The sequence below is a fragment of the Cervus elaphus genome, chromosome 20 (genome assembly GCF_910594005.1).
Source record: "Cervus elaphus chromosome 20, mCerEla1.1, whole genome shotgun sequence".
Classification (NCBI taxonomy): domain Eukaryota; kingdom Metazoa; phylum Chordata; class Mammalia; order Artiodactyla; family Cervidae; genus Cervus; species Cervus elaphus.
In genome coordinates, this window is record NC_057834.1 from 105,345,094 (window position 1) to 105,359,466 (window position 14,373).

Genomic DNA, 14,373 nt, shown 5'->3' on the forward strand with positions numbered 1-14,373 from the left:
CCAAGTGAATTCACCACGCTTGCTCCCAAGGCCTCCCCTTCCTTTTTGTTTGTCACGCCCTCATTTCTCCTGCTGTTTAGTTTCCCTATAACTGTTTTATACCTCAGCATTCCTCAAAGGAGGGCCTTAAAGAAAGAAGCAAAAGGTTTTTTATATACCAGATTTCTCTAGAGAAGACAAGCTACAGTGAACTATTAAATAATAGAAACCACCTGTGCCCTGTTCTGACTACTTCGATTTGCCTTCCATTTATGTAGATATTTCTGACATAAGAAAACAAAAAATTTCACACTTACTAGTGATGTCATCAGATGACAGAATTCCTCGACGTAGACCAATTGTACAGGGAAAAGGCGGTATCAGTAACTGGTTGTGCAAATGTTTAAAACCTCGTATGGGCTATTAGTTGGGAGAATCCTAATTTTAAAACATTGAAAACCTTAAAATCTTAGTTTCTGAGGAAATTTCATCTAAGATGGCATCAACTCATCTCCTAGTTTTTCCTTATCTTTGGCACCTAGCACAGTGCCTAATAGGTAATGAGCATTCAAAACATGCTTGCTGAACTGAGTTGTCAATGACAAGGTTGAAACTGTCAACAGAGGCAACCAAAATACATCTTCTATGACGACACCAACCAAGGGCATTCACCTTGACGCAAATGGTAACAACAGACCACAACTGCTCCTCAACCTACACAAGAATTTTCTATCTCCAGAGCTCCTGGGATGCACTGACTTGCAAAATGAAAGTTTCCTCTAAGCTTCCTTCAAAGTATAAAATTCTGACTCTATTAACAAACCAGGACAAAGACTACTTGCTCATCACTTTCTAAACTTCAGAGAAGGGCTTCCCTGGTTGCTCAGTGGTAAAGAAGCTGTCTACAAATGCAGAGGACACTGGTTCGATCCCTGGTTCAAGAAGATCCCACATGCCACAGGGCAACTAAGCCCATGGACCACGATTGTTGAGCCTGTGCTCTAGAGCCCAGGAGCTGCAACTACTGAACCCCAGGAATCCTAGAGCTGGTGCTCTGCAACAAGAGAAGCCTGCGCTCTGAAACGAGAGAGTAGCCTCCACTAGATGAAACAAGAGAAAAACCCGCACAGCAACGAAGATCCAGCACAGCCAAAAATAAAAAAAAATTTTAATTTTAACTTCAGAGAAAACAATAGCTTTCAGCACTATAATGTACTTCCAGAGAACAATTTTAAGCCCATCTATAAATTCCAACGGAGAAGGAAATGGCAACCCACTCCAGTGTTCTTGCCTGGAGAATCCCAGGGATGGGGGAGCCTGGTGGGCTGCGGTCTATGGGGTCGCACAGAGTTGGACACGACAGAAGCGACTTAGCAGCAGCAGCAGCATAAATTCCAAAGCAGCCCTTAGGGAGAATGATATACTCGGGAACTCACGGGAGATAAAAACAGGCCGTAGAAAGGTCAGACCTGGTAACCAGCCCTATCCACTTCCTAACCATGTACCATGGACACGTTTCTCAGCCTCTCTGTTTCTCAGCAACATTAAGGCATTTATAAAAGCTCCCCTATCTAAAAGGAAAGATTTACATGAAGAGCTAATAAAATAATGTATAAGAACCAACTTAAATACCATAGAAATTAACAACACTAGTCTAGCGGGTCTGGCTTTCATCCTGGCTCTGCCACTTACCATTGGCCTGACACTGAGTGAGCTAAGAACACTCTCTGAACCTCAGTTTCCTGAATAACAGGAGTAAACCACAACAAAAGGCATCTACCATCTCCACTCGCCCCCACCACCCAACATGAAAAATTCTCCAAAACTTGGAGAAGTCCAAAAGGAAAACAAAGCAGAAACAAAGCAACCCACATAAAACCCAAGAAGCCCATATCCACAATTTAGAAAACCAACAAAGCCAACCCTAAGAAATGGCACCCAGCTATGTAAACTCCTTCAAGTGCCCAAAGCGTGTAAAGAGTCTGTCACAGAATGCTCCAGCACAAAGCAAAACACACTGTTTCAGCTGCTCTGTTCACACTTTTTAAAAGGTGTCAGTAATAAAGGGCCAAACATGCGCCTCTCTGAATGTGCATCTGTGCTCCTCTCCCATCTATCTGTCTGCCTCCAGTTCTGCTGTCTCATGACCTGGCCTCACTTACTCAGCATCACCCACCCCAGCGCAGCACCTCCGAGGCTCAACTGCAAATAAAGTTAAAAGCTATGCATAATCAGTCTTTAGATTGAAAATGAAATTGTCTCTCTTTGAAGCATCACAAAGCTTTCTGTCTGAAACCTCTGACCTTTCTAGAGAAATCAGAGTCACTGTAGTTTAAAAATGTAGGTGGTAAAAGTACAAAGGATTACATTTATCCATTTTGCATGTTTGCCATCTTTTCTGAGATGAGGGGCAAATACCTTCAGAACAATTAGTTTTTCAATGCTAACATTTCAGGCTGCAATACCCTCATTCTCCAAGAACTATACACATCCTGGGCCCAATGAGATGGCACTTTTCTGTTAATTTCTATTCCTATTTTATTTTACAGAAAATCTAAAACACACGATTTCAGAGTCCCATTTTTTTTTAAAAAAATAAGACTTTTGTCTGTACAGTAAATAAGCAGAAAAAAATAATAAAAATTCATTTGAATCTTCTTAAAAACCACTGTCATCCTTGATTGGGTCGGAAGGGTAAGGGACTTTAAAAGTCCATTTAAAAGAAAAGAGAATTCTTGATAAAAGTCCTTGTCACATATTAAGAGGCCATACAATAAAAGTATTGCAATGACTATCTTTCCCTGACAGGAACAGACAACAATAGTTACGCTGTTGAACAGCATCAAGTTACAAAGACTTCATTCTCAGAAGTTACTTGAAACTACTTTCCCAAAGAGAACCTCCACCATTTAAAAGAAGGGGAGAAAAAGCCAGCTAAATAAATCAATCAGAAACTTTTGTAACTCGGTAATTTTTATATACAAGGCATCCATGCAAAAATCCTACCATAGTTCTACAGAGATGCAGACAAGCTTCTGCCAAATCCTTATCCCAAATCCTTGCTTCATCTTAAGTGTCCGTAACCCACTTATCTTAAACTTTCAATTACTTAATGCTAAAAATATACTCTCAGGTGTACACTGTTTTCCATCAACAACACTTTTAATATCTAATATCTATTAATTATACTCAGCATAAAAGATGTTTACTATTTTCATTCTTAATCTGCAATTATATCTGAGCCCAACAGCTCTGCTGAAGGTTTACATGCAGATGCACAGTATCTTAATTACTCATTCCACAGTAAGCTCTTTAAGCATCTCCATTCCTCATTCATTTGGAATGTTTAAAAATGCCACAAGAAGGGCTTGATGTCATCTCAACACTGAAATCCATCTGTCTATGGCCCTCTTTTGACTTTACTCCTTTTGCAGCCAAAATTTTCACAAAAGTTGATGAGAATTTGTCAACCTAAGGACTTGTGATGTCAGCTCCTGTGAAAGGCAAAGGAATATTTGAAAGTGACGATGGGATCCCATACATACAATATTCACTTTATGTAGGAACTTAAACTTAAATCACTGTTCTCTTCAAAATTAAAATACACAGAATTCTAAACGCTTCCAATAGGGGAAGAGGAAAAAGGTAGGGATGTAACACAGAAAAGACAGTTCTGAGTTTCCCATATTAAGTAATAGGTCCCAAATCTTGAAGATTAAATGAATATTGATGTTGTAGCACCACAGTTCCTATTTATCCACTGACAAATACCTTTCCCTACCAAAAATTACCAATCGGATAAAGCTATATGACTCACCACAGACACATCTTCTCCAACAGCATGAACATGTTGCACTAGCCAATCACTGGCTGGCAAAATTACAAAAGGAAATAAAATCACCCAAACCATAGCAACAAAGACAACAGCCTGACAATGGCAGATGCTACAAAGAAATACCGACAAAACTGCTAAATATTATTCATTTTTAAAATATGTTTTATTGCTACTTTTATTTCATCTTGCTTTTATAACCCATAGAGCATTTCAAAAATAGTCATTAAAATATTTACATGAATATATATGCTCTGAAAACAGTTTTTGTTTGGAAACTCATAGGCTATTGGTCCCACCAGAAACTCTCACCAGAGACATCAAAGGTAGGCAGTATGGAACCTGATGGAAGACAGTGGGGTGTGAGTCCTATTTTTTTATCGCAATCCTCTTGTTTCCAATTGAATCACTTTTAACACATACCTCAGTTTTCCCTTTCTGGGGTGACATACTCAACACCCTAACTTTTAAATTTATTAGCATTTCTAAAAAAATGAAACTTCAAAAGAAAGTCACATTTCTGTTTTATTCTATGTAAGTTCAATTCAACAGCTTATTTTTTAAATAAATACTAGAAGGATTCATATATACAATGAATAGATGTAATATAAATTATAATTATTACCTTTTTTCTATTTACAATTATAAAATTCATGTTGAGTGACTCTCTGAACTTTTACACTTAAGTCACTAAGAACTAATCCTGCTAAAGTTTGAAGAAAATGAAAATAACGGCATTAAATAAATTAATCAGTAAATATATCAGTTACTTAAGGGCATTAAAATGAAACGTTCCTATTTTCAATTTTCCTCCTTTGTCTTTAAAATTAAAAATCTACTTTTTAAACTAATAAAATTCCATTTTTTGTTTTTAAAATAACTATACAAAAGATCTTTTGGGAACAAAGTAAATTTAAAACATTTAAATCTAATGAAATTTAAAAATACATATCTTGTGCATATTTGAAAATGTACAAAAATCTATCCAGTAAAATATTACATGCAATTACAATTTTTAAAATAATGGCTGCTTTAATTCCCAAAGCATCTAAAATCAATTCATCTAACTTTATCTTAACAAAAAACAAATTCTTAAACCTGTGTTATAATGCTTCTATTCACTAAACTTCTACATTCTAAAAACAAGAAAGAACAAGTCATTCCAGATTTTTGACCCCAACACTAACAAGCATGAGACCATCTCTCCCTCTTCTAACCAAGTGTGGCTTCATCCTGCGGACAAAACCCGAACTTCACTGTAAAATATCTCCGTGGGAAGGGTTTGGATTTTGACTTTTTATTGCCCCTTTGATTTAAGGTAGGTGTGCGATACCATTTAAGTGACATCCAATCCTTCTTTAAATCCAGACAACAGGATGTAAAGAGGGATATCAGACGGATCTGAATTTTATTTTTAAAAGCATAGGACACAGGATCAGGAGGCCTGGGTTTAATCTCGCTCTGCACAAGTCACTAAGCACCTCTGAGACTTGATTCTCACCTGTACAAATGGACAGTGCATTGCTTATTTACAATGCTCCAATGAAGGTTTTAAAAAAGAAAGCCACAATGAACACCAAAACTTAGTACTGCACTTGCTGCAAAACAGACACTGAATAAAATGTATTGTTAATATTTGCCCGGCTGCCTGCTTGCCTGCCTTCCTTCCTTCCACCTCTCTCCTCCTCTGTGCTGTGCTGTGCTTAGTCGCTCAGTCGTGTCCAACTCTTTGCGACCCCATGGACGGTAGCCCTCCAGGCTTCTCTGTCCATTGGGATTCTCCAGGCAAGAATACTGGAGTGGGCTGCCATGCCCTCCTCCAGGGGATCTTCCCAACTCAAGGATCGAACCCAGGTCTCCCACACTGCAGGTGGATTCTTTACCATCTGAACCACCAGGGAAGCCCCTCCTTCTCTCTACTCTCAATCTATCAAGGTCCAAAATACTTACCACTAGAAAAATATGTGAAAGATATGAAGACAAATAAGTTTAAAACTCTCAAAAAACATTGAAAGCTATACCACTTCAATCTCCAGTTATTACGATCATCCTAACCATTTCTCAGGTTGAGATTAGCAATATCTCACAGAACAACACTTGCCAAAATGTATAACACAAATGAACTTATTTCTCTCAATCTTATCTCATTTAGTATCTCTTACAAACAAAACAGCAAAAATATCCTCTGCTCCAAACCTGCCGCAATTTGTCATTTGTGGACGTATTCCTTTGGCTCAAAGGCCATGTTTATTTCACCAGAATATTAATAAGAAGACTAATCCTGTTAGATAAAATACACTTTTACTCTGTGGAATTGTCATAACAAAACAAGAACTATTGATTTCTAATATTTTGGGAAATGCCTAGGGAAAAAGCCATTTCTATCTTAACAGCAGCTAGAGAATTCTGATAAATTCTAAAAGTTTGGATCAATCACTTCTAACAGTTGCCTCGGTGGGAAATGGCCAAAATGTTGACAACACTGTAAGTTTCCCCCTTGAAAAGCAAAATGGTAATAATAATAATGATTATCTCAATAGCCTCCTTTCCAAGTTCATGCATGCCACAGTGTCCTTAACTGAAACCCTAAATGCTACAGAGAATTTTTGCAAAACTTTTCTTTCTAAAAATCTGAAAAGAAATTCCAAAAGCCCCGACAGTCTCTCAGTCTAGAACATACAATGCAAAAACTGATGGTGAGATGGATTATAAAATTCTCCACCTGACGTCTTACTGCCTGGGATCCTTTTACAGTCATTACTTAAACCAAAACACTTTTTAGAACATCTCCATTTGCAATTAAGTTCACAGTTTTATGTTTCTCTTAATAAAGCATGCCAGTTCATTCATTCTCTTCCTCCTCCACCTGACTTCTTCCTTCCCCTGACCTCACCTCCCAAGGATTTACAATTTTATGTTTAAAAGCAAGATCTAACCTCTAAATGACCATGGGAAAATAATTGCTGAGATGACAACAAATTGGTGTTTAGCACATTCACTGAATGCAATCTGTATTTTATGTTTTTCCTTCTATTCTAACCTCAAAATTGTTTTTAATAATCTATATTAACATTTGTGAGCAATTAGAATTGTTGCTGCTTCTGTGCAAGTTTTAAAAAACCGACAGACTGTTCTGCATCCTCTGGAAGCAGCTTGAGGCCTTAACCAAGTAAAACACCCAGTCCTACTGTGTACAGCAGTGACCACAACAAAGGCTGTGGTTTCTCCCACACTAGCCCTAAATAGGTTTAAATTAATGCTATCCATCACTGGGTGGAAAAGCAGACAAGGCAAATCCAAGCCAGCAGCGTTGGGAAATTTCTTACCAACACTCAAACCTCTGAGCCATAAATGAGCTGACCTCTGTTTTACTCCAGAGCAACCCTTTTTCCCTATTCCTTCTACTCTCTCTGCCTTTCATCTTCTTTCTCACCACATTCTAGGATAAAGAATATTGTCACTGCATTATAAATAGAGGATACTGCTACAATCTTCAAGTTATGTAGAAAACACTCAAGGATACAAAAGCCATATTTAATCTCAAGTTTGTTGATTGTGCTAACTCCCTTAAGGAATGAAAAGATAAGTAAAAAGATGACATCTTCTAAAAGCCTGTGCATATACCAGTAAGTTACAGTACATCAATCAGCCACGAAATCCACCTTTGGTTTCAGGTTAGGGTTACAATATGAAATAGAGTGGTACTAACATTAAATATCACTGTATATAATCTTACCCCATTCTTTTTCCAAATACAGTTTATTATTATCAATCAAAGAAACTAACCACATAACTATTTCTACTAGGCAGTTTATTAAGGTACTATTATTAAGACTAATGTATAGTCTTAGATTTTAGTGTAAACATACATACACACAAGCACCTGCTAACAGGACATATTAACTATATTTTAGATACACAATCCTGCCACAAACATAGTAAGTTACCTAAAATTTGAAAACTATCACAATTAATTTGGCATAAAATTATAAACTGTAACAATATAACATTATCCATTAAAATTTTTTTTATAATTATTACTACTACTCGGTATGCACTGACAACCTTCCACAGATGATTACACTGTATTTCAGGTACCCGATTTTTAGAAAAAGAAAGCATTTCCGCCCCCCCACCTGAGCCAGCACTTTGTGTGCAGCCTGGATGTGCACACACATGCACACGAAGCGCACACACGCCCCTACACAGACACTCCTCATCTTACACCTGCTCTGAAGCAGTAGGAAGTGAATTCTCAGTCTGTCAACATGACCATCTGCTCTATCTGCATATCACGGCTTTCTCTATTACTACATGAAGGAATGGCAGTCACGCAGCCAAAATACAACTACCGTGCACCTGAATGGGAGCCTCTCTTCGTTGAAATGGAATAATATGTGGCCTATCAGGCAGAAACTAACAGTAACAGAAATAATTTGCATGAGCGTTCAGGACGGCATAATTAAGTGAACAATACAGCACAGGTAATGCGGTCATCAGTAACCCTGCCGGCAGGTTTCCAGGACAGGTACCAAGCTTCCCAGGCACCGCAACTCTTTGAGTAAGTGAGCAAATCTAGATTATTCCTGGTTCAAGCAACGCTAAGTCAAGGTAGCAACGATGGGAGCAGGAAAGCAATCAGTAACCACTATACTGAACACACTCCTGTGCAAATACGGTCACTTTCTACCGTGAAACTAACAAGTACTCCTGCTACCACTAGGACAAGTTCAATTTGCCCTGTCACTGGCGAATTAACAATTTCAGCAACTACCTGGCAAATTCTGTCATGTATTTGTCTTTCAAAGTGAATGTTAAGGCAACTAAAAATACTTTCAATCTTAGAAAGTTCCTCATCCACTAAAAACTGAAGATGCTCATTGTGATTAATCGCTTTGGGGCCTAAAGCCACTCAAAACTCAGCAAAGGCCTTTGCTGAATTAAACATAATTCTATTTGTTTAACTTTAGCTTTTAAACATCTCCACACAGCTGCCTCAGCTTTCATTCTATCCCCCAGCAGGTAATAACTATAAAAAGTAAATTGTGACACTGTCATTTTATGGCCTAGATACAGCAACCTATCTCTATATAAGAGAAGAGTCCTTAAAAAATCTAACCCCTTACAAAATTTAACTAACTCAACTGAGAATCTTTCTAGAATCTGATTACATTACCAGAAGTTATACAGAAGCAGTTTAAGAAAAAAAAAAAAACTCTCCAGAAAGTTCTCGGTTGAGTGCCTACTAATGAACAAAGGTTAACTTTATCTAAAAGGTCAAATGCCTGGTGGCTAAGGTTATGACCTTAACAACTTAAATTGTGACCTTGCCACGTGCCGGGTATATTGTAGATTCTGATACAGATCATCTGGTAAAGACTAGTCATAAATTAGCTTTACTGTTACACGCCCACAAAGAAAGCCATTTGCCACCATACCATAACATCTCCAAGTTGTCATGCGATACACGGCAAGGACGACTCAAGTAGAGACCAAATTCTGGGCATAAAATGGTTTTACTCTTTTGTACTTTTAACGAGATGAAATTCTCAGGCTTCTGGAATCACTCCGATTTCATTACACTTGTTACTGTGTATCAGCCACAAAATTCACAGTTCTAATGCCCCTTGATTTAGAGGGGAGAAAAAAAAAAAGGAATGCAGCTTATGTATTGTATTTTGCGTCTCAATAACTCAAAAAAAGCATCTCCTACACTTTTAAAAAACAACTGATTCTGCATTAGCTTCCAGTATTTACATGTGTGTTCTAAGATTTCAACTTCCTTCCAAAGAATAGGCCGAGGCATGAAGCAATAATTATTGTATGCATTTTTAGAAGGAAAAAAAAAAAAGATCTTCTGGTGGTATTCAAAGGGGGAAACGGCATTTGGGGAGAGAAAAAAATACATTTAAAAGAAAGGAGGGGGGAGACTATAGGTGAAAAGGCCACAATGGTTTTGGCATGTTTCTTGAAGCACGTTTCAGAGTCTCTGCCTCCTGCCAATACTGGCAAGTTCTCAAAACTTTTAAGGAGGTAAAAACATTGTTTAGTGTTTACAAATCTTCAGTATTATAACAGATGCTTGTCAAATCAGTTGTATGCGAGTTGACCGATCTACCTCCTATTTGTACTGGCAGCTTCCCTTCCACAAATAACAGGCCTTTAAATCTCTGAAATCAAATTGGAGATATTTTCAGACAAAAGACCGTGAGCATCCCTCGGACCCTTCCCGGTGCGCGCAGAGGCGCCGCGGCTGCGCAAGGAGAGCCAATGGCCTGCGCTTGGCCGGCGTTCAAGCGACCGAGGGATTCTGGGAGGCGCAGGGAAACCGAACCGAAAGGTAGTCTGATCCACGGCGCTGGCAATAAATCTTTCATTAGCAATAAGGATGCTCACTCTTCCTAAGCAACCTTCTACCTGCCATTTTACCAACATCAACCTTCCGGTCCTTGAAACCGCCAGCAACTGTGTTGGCTCAAGGATCTGGAGCCATAAAGCGGGCAAAAACCGTCAACAGTGAAAGAGAATCCAACGTGAAACGGCGAGAGCGAGAAGGCTGCATCTCTGTGCATCTAAAGGAAACGTTTACACGTAAAACTTAGAAGGGACGCTGCTCACACCAATAAGCGCAGAACAGGTATTCCGTTGTGATGTTACCTTGGAAGGAAGCACACACCGTGATGGGCATCACTCGTTGGCACCTGCAATTTCCTATGTTGGTCTGTTAGAGCATTTATTATCATTTATGTTATTTACTTCTCCAAATATAGGAGATTAAACACACGGTTTTTGAAGAGTGTGCTCCCAAAGCACCTCTAATAGCCACACCTTTTTTGCACCTTGCCTAGCAGAATCTCTACATATATATATATATATATATATATATATATAAATAAAAAATTTTAACTCTGCTTTTTCAATAGACAAAGTAACAACAATAGAGTTAACCGAGAGTTAATAAAGGGCTACTTGTTCCTGTTTAGAGGTCATTTGAGAGATGTTGCCTTTTCGTTTTTGCTACCCATAACTGGCTAAAGCAACAGGCGCCTCTTATAATTAAGTATACATTTTCAAAAACCCAAATATTTGAAACACTTACAGATCACATCCTCTAAAATACTCATCTATCCCCTGCCAACAGAATGCAAATGATGATGTGACATGCTTGCAAAGTAAATTTCTCCAGTTTCTTATGTAAGGACAGATGGATAACAAAAGTTCTCTTTCTAAAACATATATTGAGAAAAATAATATAGAGAATAGGCTATCAGATGACTTCTTTAAAAAATTGCTCACATTTTTAGAATTAAAAATGTTTTGCAAAACAATGGAGTGTTCCCTTTTACAGGTATCATCTTCTCTGCCCTTTGGAAAAAAATACATACATACATGCACCCCAAAACAACCTACTGGAAGGATTCCACAACCTTCGTTCTTCCATCTGGCTCAAGTAACTGCCATGAAGGTAATCTAGCAAGACCGATATGTACATATAAAAAGTCAACAAGTTTCACAAGACCTGAGCTTTCACGTTAACACAATGAGCCTTTTGTCTAAAACAAGACAAGAGGAACAAAGTAAAAATGCATTATTTTATCCAGTCCTCAATAGTTTTATCCCGAATGCTACTCTACCTGCTGTAATAGACACAGGAAAAGCATGTCTTTAAAACAGCCTTGGAACAATAAAGAATGTTATTATGAATCAAAGCAACTCACTAAATCAATTTTCAATATCGATTTCTCAATTTGTTCATGCACTATACAGGTTTGGTTACTTTTAAGATTAACCTTTCCATCAATTGCTTAAAGAGTTGGATTGTTGTTGTTTTTTTTTTTCCCTTAGTGATCTTAAACAACACCAAGTATTCCTAATACAAAGTTAGTAAGTTTGTATTAGTGTGATTCTTTTTTCTTCATAAATAATCAGCAATTTGATAGCAATCTTACCTCCAACCTCTTCTTAATTAAAAGGGGGCTCAAGAGGCTCCAGAAGGTTAAAAACACTCCCAGAAGAAAAGCAACTAAAAATATTGCCTCACTATCAAACTAAATGCTTTTTAACTAGATCATCTGCCAGTTAAAATAGACTCTTTCTTACAAGGGTTTTTGAGGTTTCTTGCACCCCTCATCAAAAAAACGTGATTTAAACAATATCTCATAATTGACTACCAACACCTTTGATAACACTGCTTGCCAAGAGAATTGAACTTAACAAGAATGCTCTCAAAGCTATGCTTTTCCACCTGAATGAAGGTGGAACCTCAAACTCTGCAGCTTCTGGCTACTCTGATATTGAGCTACCTTGGACACCGCGCTGTCCATATAGACGTGGCCTGCCACAGGGAGCTCAGGAATGGCCCAGCACACGCAGAGGTCATCAGGAAAGACGCACACGCGAGAAAGTGGACCGACTTCTCACCATCGCACTTACCTGCTGCGTGCACAAAGTATGCCAAATATAAATCGAGTTCCTTAACAGAAACCCCTATGTGATGGGGCTGGACACAGAGCCCTGGATTAGAGCACTGCGGGGACTTTACAAGGCGCTCGCCATCAGTACTTTCGAGCGGAATACCTTTAAATAAAATCACCATAACAAGGTCCAACCTCCAGACTTTATCTGCCTGGCGGAGGCAGTCAATTCTTCGCATCTTGCCTTTCTGGTCTGGGTTGGAAAGAACACAACATGGAGGCTTTTTCCCTGTAACTGTAAGAACAAAATCCTCTCGGTACTCAGGTCGGATATCTTTCCGCAACTTGGCCAGCAGTCGAGATGCCCACTTCTGTTTGACCTCTGGTTTTTCACTTAGCAACTCATCCTTCACAGCTCTCTCTTCTTCTTTTGACATACGCTTTTCATGTTTTTTGAAGTATTTTCGTTTTCGGGCCTGCAGGTTGAACCACGTGTAGGCGAAGGCTCGGACGTGGGGCAGAAGTGCTTCGATGAAAGGATGAAATTCATCCTGGGAAAATGAATCAAGACAAAAATATAACTAAAATGAAAACAAAAGGAAACAACATTTCTTTAGATGCTCACCTTTAAAATATGTATATATAATCCTTATTTCACTTGAAATTTGATTCAAGCATTACCAAAATCATACATGGGATTGCTATGGGAAGTCTGGGGGCGGTGGGGAATACTATCAGTATCAGGTCTCACAATCTCAAAGAAAAGAACTGTTAAAAAGTAAAAAATGGTTTGTTATGTTCACGGAACTGTACCAGGTTCTATTGTCGGGCCTACGTCCCAAAGCCTTTAGACAGCCAGTGAAGTTTATCGAAATGCTTATAACAACATATAATCTTAACCCTATTTCAAGGAAGGCATATCTAATTTTGCTCCAGCCTTGACCTCACTACTTGTAGTACAGCCAGGGCTCCGCAGCCAGATTGGCAAATCCTAAAGATTTAGATGCCAGTCAGTGTTTATGGAAGTCTAGGAGCAAAAATCATCTCCACGCTCAATGGAAACAAAGACTTTCCCTCTAAAAGTAGTGCATGTAGACTCTGATCTGCTTCTTAGTCATTTTTGTAACATTTTCATTCCTTTTTAAGTATTACAGTTACACACCAATTTTTTTTACTCAAAAACTTAGAAAAATTTGGCAGGTCCATATATAAAAGAAGAAATGGATTTTATATTTGTCGGACTAGAATAAAAGATCTATGTCCAAGACATAATTGCTGATATTATGGAAATGAAACAAAAAGGGAAAAAGGGGGAAACAAAAACAAAAGCTTTCAAGCCAGATAGTAAACAGAACGTGTCACTGTGAGAACACGGTTGCAACTAAATACATTCAATTTACTGATGTGATTGTGAAATACCTTCAGTAAGAATCATCCCTAAAAGACAGAGTACTTATTTAAATTTTGAAAATAGTATTTCAGGTTTTTTGTTCTCACAGGGAAACAGAAAACCTGGTATATTCAATGCTTATGAGACTACAGGAAAACCCTCATGCTTGCCTCTTAAAATTCAAGTAATCTGAAAATAAAATTGAATCTAAAACATTTAAAATGTTCTTACTCTTTTATTGAAAATACTTGATTCTTTTACTTGACATTTTCTTAGGAAACAGAAATATAAAATTAAAGGAAAATTAAACAGTAACCTCCACAAAGCTTTCTGAGTACATCTAACTTTTGATTAACCAACCCACACTAATCTTACATAACTTCTCTCCACTGCACAACCCCCACCAAAAGATAAATTATTTACTTTCAAATAAATGAGGATAAGGAAGCCAAAGAGATATTTGATGATTTTTTAAAGGGTGGAGGACAAATATAAAATGCATTATTTAAGTTTGTAATATCCATCTAAATATATACTTTGGAGGCACAAGTAACTATAATGTCCAAAATATTAATACTATCAAACCAATTATTAATTTTTAAATTAAAATATAAATTGAGTGCTTAAAATTGGTGAATATTTTAACAAAATCAAGCCTGTTAAAATTTTATAAATTACAGTCAATCATTTAAACACTACATATGGCTGCTTTTTACGTAAATTTATACTAATATAATACACAATAAATCATTTCAATA

General features: G+C 37.7%; 1 protein-coding gene across 4 annotated transcripts in view; it reads right to left on the minus strand.

Moving 5' to 3' along the window:
* Positions 1 to 14,373, minus strand: part of NFIA (nuclear factor I A) — a 396,317-nt gene that overhangs the window by 372,773 nt on the left and 9,171 nt on the right. For all 4 annotated transcript variants that reach the window (XM_043877837.1, XM_043877836.1, XM_043877838.1 and 1 more), the window contains exon 2: positions 12,245 to 12,776. In XM_043877837.1, coding sequence (XP_043733772.1) covers positions 12,245 to 12,776 — 532 coding nt within the window. The remainder of the gene's footprint in view (positions 1 to 12,244; positions 12,777 to 14,373) is intronic.